The following is a 5,931-nucleotide window of genomic DNA, read 5'->3' as shown; positions in this document are numbered from 1 at the left end:
TATATATATATTATTTTTGTTGATAAACGAAAATATATACATATGAATATTTTATTTGAAAGCATTAAAGAAATAATTGTATTTAAATAATTATACTTCAATTTTAATAATATTTCAAAATTAATTTTAAATATTTAATTTTAATATCTAATATCTACCTTAATATAGTGATCAACAAAATACGACCAGTGCAATTCACACGGATATTTTGCTAGTTTATATTAACACAACAAACATATATATGTTTTACATTTATAATATTCTTAGTTAACTAGTTAATTTATTACTTATAAATGAGTGACTATATCACTAATATTTCTATAGATCTCTCACACTTAAATTTTCAACAATTAATTTAACAAATTAAAATTTAAAAAAAGATTAAAATATGAAGATACAACACGTTCAATTTTGACATTTAAAAAGTTCACCATTTACATATTTAGACGAGCATATCATCATAACCTTTTATGCCAATAAAGACACAAATGTATATTACAACAAATCAATATACCAACAAAAAATATTTTTACAACAAACCACTCTACAACATTAACCACTTCAACGGTTAGCACTATTTTTCACATTCCTAATTCCTCCACATATAAGTTAGCAACATAACACTCACACCTACACAATATCCAAATTTGATTGGTCCCTTAATCCAACATTCCTTTTTTCAATCATCAATATCTCCGAAAAATATTAAGTAATAAATAAAGAAATAATAAATGCACAAAGACCTACTTTTGCTCTTACAAACGTGCTTAATTTGAAAAAAGCACTTTTAATATATACTTTAGCTAGAATTGTTTCAACTTATGTGCTAACTCTTTTGGGCAAATCGTTGCCCCATCTATGCAAAGCCCACCTTTGGTGTGTGTGCAATCAATTTGGGCCAAAGAAAACTTGATGTTTATGGGCCCATTATTTTTCTCAATGACAAAATCTCCAACATGGTAGTAGGCCCATTCTCCAGGCCCATTCATATAACACTGTGAGACTGAACGCTGACCGTCGGATGTAGATAGTTGAAATCTAACGGGCTTTATGCCCCAACCATGGACTTGTTCAAGATTGCACACCCTTCGGCCCAATCTCTTAGTAGTTTTGCCCAATTGAAGCTTGAAAAATATGCTATAATTCCCTTTTGGAAACTCAAATTCTAACTCCCCTAATACTTCAACCCACCACATTTGTTGAAGATATGCAACACTTTTAAACCTGCATATTGAAAAAAAAAAATATCATAAGTATAAACACTTTATTTATTTTAACAGCCTTATAAGTATATATTATTTGACAAAACTTATTAATAAAATGTTTTAAAAAATAAAGCATATGACTTGAGCGGTTTTATTTTTATTTTTTATAATCTGAATTAAATATGATATTGCAAATATTCAACGTGTTCAACTTTCCTTTAAAATTGAGATTTTGGTCTCTAAATAAGACCTGGATAGTGTGTTGTCATATTATTAGGAAACCATCATAAAAAATACTATTCTATTAAAATTTTATATTAAGTCCAATTATCATTACAAAATAAATTAAAAAAAAAAAATGAATTCTTTTCAATACACTCCTCATACTCACTACTATTAAGCTCAATTCAAACATAGCAATTTGGATCACCTAATTTTTTAATACACTCCTCACACCAGCAAATAGTTAAGTCTATGGACCGTCATTTAAAATTTCTAACTATTAAAAAAATTTAATATACTATGTAAAAAATATAAGAAATAAATAAATATTTTTAGTTTTTGTTGTTACTACTTAACTTTTAATACAACTTTTCCTTGACAAGAGGTCATTTTCAATGTCCCACTTGATTGCATTCTTGTTCTTTAATTATCTTGTAGATAAGAATGGCTGACTAGGATAAATTAGTTGGCATTAGGCTTTTTTATTTAATAATAATAATTTGAATACTTTCTGTTGATGGAAGACCTTTTCATCTATTATAACATTTTCAATGTGAAAGTTGCTTGCACTTTTTGTTTCTTTTTCTTAAACATATGAATAGCTGACTAAGCTAAGTAAAAATATAATATGGTAAAGCAAATTGCCAATAGGATTTTAATAAAAACTAGTGTCACCTCTCAACTCTCATTTTACACCTCACACAAGAGTTTTAATTAAATGATTTATTTGTCTTGAGATGAAAACAAATCAATCACAAAAAAAAAAAAAAAAGTTAAAGGGAGAAATATAAAAGAGAAAGTGACATTTATTAAATTTTTCTAGACCATTTATTATTGAAATGTCAAAACATATTATTTTTGCCATGCTTAATTATAAACACTTTTTTCAAGGATTTTCTAATTCAATGATTTGTATATGTAATCTTAGAAATTAGATTGATTAATTTTATCTCAATTTTTATACAATTACAAATAAAGATTACTCACCACTTATAAATATATTATATAATATTTTTTTATTCATGTTAACTTCTTAACACATTTTAAATGGTTGATAGTGACGGTTTGATAGTAGATGATTCAATAAATCTTTAATATAATCTGATATTATTTTATAATTAATTTAAGTTGAATTTAAATGATCTCTTACAAAATTGACTTATAAAGTAATAACTATTTACTACTTCTAAGTTATAAACATATTTTGCACTTTTAATATTTTGAAACAAAAAACAGATTGTAAAATAAGGTGATACATTTGTTATTAAACCTGAAAATAAATAGTACTAGTCATTTATTTTTTTTCTTTATTTTCTTGTTTTTCTTAAATTTTTACTCAATTTTTATCACCTAATTTTCCTTTCACATCCAAATAAATTATAAAAGTAACTTGCACCACTCTCACCTGGATTCCTCAGTAGGAATATAATTCCAATATCTTCTATCATCTATTCCAGTTATCTTGAAGGACTTTGATGATATGAACAAACAAACTTGTTTGCTGCATTTATCTAGCCAAACTTCCTAAAATAATCACCGTAAAAAACAAATTAGAACTTTTCAAACTACAAATAATGTTTTAAAAACTTATTTGCAACTACAATTATATCCGTAATATTAAGATTTTTTTATGTCTCTGCTACCACAGTTACAATCTTAAATGATTGTGATTCTCAATAATGTCAAAGATCACGATGTGACTCCAACGATGACTCGAAATTAAATCACAAAGAGTGAAATACAGAAAAAAAAATGGAGATGAAAAAATATAATTTAATTAATTGATGATTTATAAGCATAGTGATGTTGCAATAGATCTACTACTATAATAAAAAAAATTGAGCAACTTACTTTAGTACCACCATCAAAGAAATTAGGTTGACATAATTTAGCATAGATCTCTTTCTTGGTCATAGAACAAAGTTTTTCTTCACCAAAAATTTTGTTGACAAGAAATTTGTAGCTTGGTGGCAACTTTGACTCCCATATAAAATTTGAAGAGGAAGCTCTATGGAAAGTTTTGTTCACTCTACCCAATTTACAAATCTCTTGAGGTTCAAACCTCATCATCATTGAAGAGATGAAACTCTCTGGAATATCATCAAAACAAGTCTTTGATTGTGGAAGATAAAGATATTCCCCATGATCATCATTAGTAGAAATATTAGCCCCCATATCAATGAAAAAAAATTCTATGTCTTTTTTTTTTTTTATTAATGAAGTTTGAGAATTTCAAAGATGAAAGTTAAAGGGGGGTGAATTTAGCAAAAGAGAAGCTATATGAGAAATTGATGGAGAATGTGATTTCATAAAGGGTAGTTGTGACACAAAACAAGCACCATTTTTTGGCTTTTAAGAAAGACACAAACTAATGTGGTGGGGATCTTGTGGGAAAAAGTCATAAAGGGAAGTTTCTAATTAATTAGGTCCATTCTAAAGTTCCCAACTAGAAAAAGAATTTGAAATTGAAGTGGACGTGTAAATGAGTGTGCATGGAATATAATATGTGGTTTTTGTGAGGTATTAATTATTTGAGTGTATCCTTTATACATGTCAATACTCATTTGTGGATATTATGGCCCCCTTTTTCTTTCCCTTCACGTTTATATGATGTAATCCTTTTTATTTTTGGAAAATATTTGTTCATGTGGATATGTATTAAAAGTTGGTATATATTGATGGACAATCTTCCCTATTAATTTCATTTCCATTATTGTTAACAATACACATATCCATTTTAGTCTCTTATAAAAATAAATGTAATTATAAGTCTTTGAGAAAATTAAATTGGAACAACATAATTTCTATGTTATTTTTATATTATGTTTAATTGATGAAGGAAATAAAAAAAAAACATTGAAAATAAGAAAAAAAGTATAAAAAATAAATAAATTAGAAGATCATGTGGTAAATTTTTTTACAAATTATTATTTAGTAGTTTAGTATAAAAGAAAGAGTTTAATTTAGATACGCTGAAAGAGAATATTAATTTTAACATATCAACTTATTTATTTCAATGGAATTAAAATTAAAAAAAAAATACAAATAATAATAGTTGGATAATTATTTAACAACATTTTTTTTCTTTTCTCAAACTCAGCTGCAAAAAAAAAAACGTATAGGATTTTTACAAATTAATTTAGAAGATATAACGTGACCAATGAGATAAAGTGTTATTGTTTTAACATTAATTTGTTGTATAATAAATAATTTTTTTAGCTAAATTGATAAACAAAAAAGGAAGAAAGGAACGTGTGGTGTTTGGGATATATATAACTAGACCAATGAGATGGAGTGTTTGTATTTATTTTAACATTGTAATAGAATAAGTTGTCGTGATTAAATTTTCTCATAAACAAAATTATATTTATTTTTCTTCTGAACTATGGATCCACGACTTTTTAAGACTAAGATGAATCTTTAATGTTAATAAAATTAAGCATTAGATACTTCATAACTTCTTTTTAGTCTCAAATATAACCAATAGTGAAGATTTATTTTAGTCTCTAAAAAAAAAATCACAAGAACTAATTTTGTCCTGCAAAAAGTAAAAACAATTTTCCATCTCTAAAATATATAACTAAAACAATTTTAATCTCTATATAAATCATCGTTGAAGAATAAACAATTTAATCTCTAACAATAACTAAAAAGAGACTCATCCAACAATTTGCAATCACAAGCAAATCAAAATAATTAATAACTACCATATATGGTTAGTGGGGTATTCTTATTATTTAATTAGTTTGATATCGTTCGTGATTCATTCGTAATTAGTTTTTCGTTATAAATAGCATCCCATAATCATATATTATCTATTGACGACTTTACATTGACAAGAGAATTCAAACTCAGATTTTATAAGATGAATTCTTACCAATTAAACCATCCTATATTACTTTACTTTATATACTTTTGATATAAGTGGAAGTAATGAAATGTTTAAAACTCTTAGACCATAGAAAAAATGAACACATCTAAAAATAGTTAAAATTCTAATATTAATTGACAACATTTAAAAAAAAAATAGTTTATGTTCTCTTTATTTTTAAATATATATATGACTTAATTTATGTCGATTTAATTATATATAATAATTTTTCTTTATTTTAATCAAGACAATATTATTTAAATTATTATTTCAATCAAAAAATAAAAATAATCAATTAACGTTTATCTTTAAGTAACAATGTCTATTATTATCAAAATTTTGAATATTTCGTTTTGCATTAATTAGATCTGTTGTTATGTCATGTTTAAATTTTTCAGAATCTTCATTATAGGGAGAATTTTACTTAAGAGTAGGTATTTTTGAACCAAACGATAAGTGTAGCACACCATTAAATTTGTTACAATGTCTTGATTAATGATAAATAAGATACGTGCACGAACACATTTTTATTCTCATTTTAATCTATTTTATTTTCTTTTAAATTAAAATATTTATATGGTGTATTTGTTAATAAAAATTGTTTTATAAAACTATTTTTAATATTATATTTTT

The 5,931-nt window shown here is 25.0% G+C and overlaps 1 protein-coding gene across 1 annotated transcript; it reads right to left on the bottom strand.

Annotated features, from left to right (window-relative positions):
* Positions 1-389: 389 nt before the first annotated feature.
* LOC101512642 (F-box protein PP2-A13-like) lies at positions 390-3,748 on the bottom strand. The gene is made up of 3 exons (XM_004499892.4): positions 3,279-3,748; positions 2,833-2,951; positions 390-1,224 (listed from the first exon to the last, which is right to left on the bottom strand). The coding sequence occupies exons 1-3, from the start codon at positions 3,600-3,602 to the stop codon at positions 804-806; spliced, it is 864 nt and encodes a 287-aa protein (XP_004499949.1). The 5' UTR covers positions 3,603-3,748; the 3' UTR covers positions 390-803.
* Between the last annotated feature and the right edge of the window lie 2,183 nt (positions 3,749-5,931).

This window comes from Cicer arietinum, chromosome 8 (genome assembly GCF_000331145.2).
Source record: "Cicer arietinum cultivar CDC Frontier isolate Library 1 chromosome 8, Cicar.CDCFrontier_v2.0, whole genome shotgun sequence".
Lineage (NCBI taxonomy): Eukaryota > Viridiplantae > Streptophyta > Magnoliopsida > Fabales > Fabaceae > Cicer > Cicer arietinum.
The sequence above is the reverse complement of the archived record's forward strand: the minus strand, read 5'-3'. Positions and strand labels throughout refer to the sequence as shown.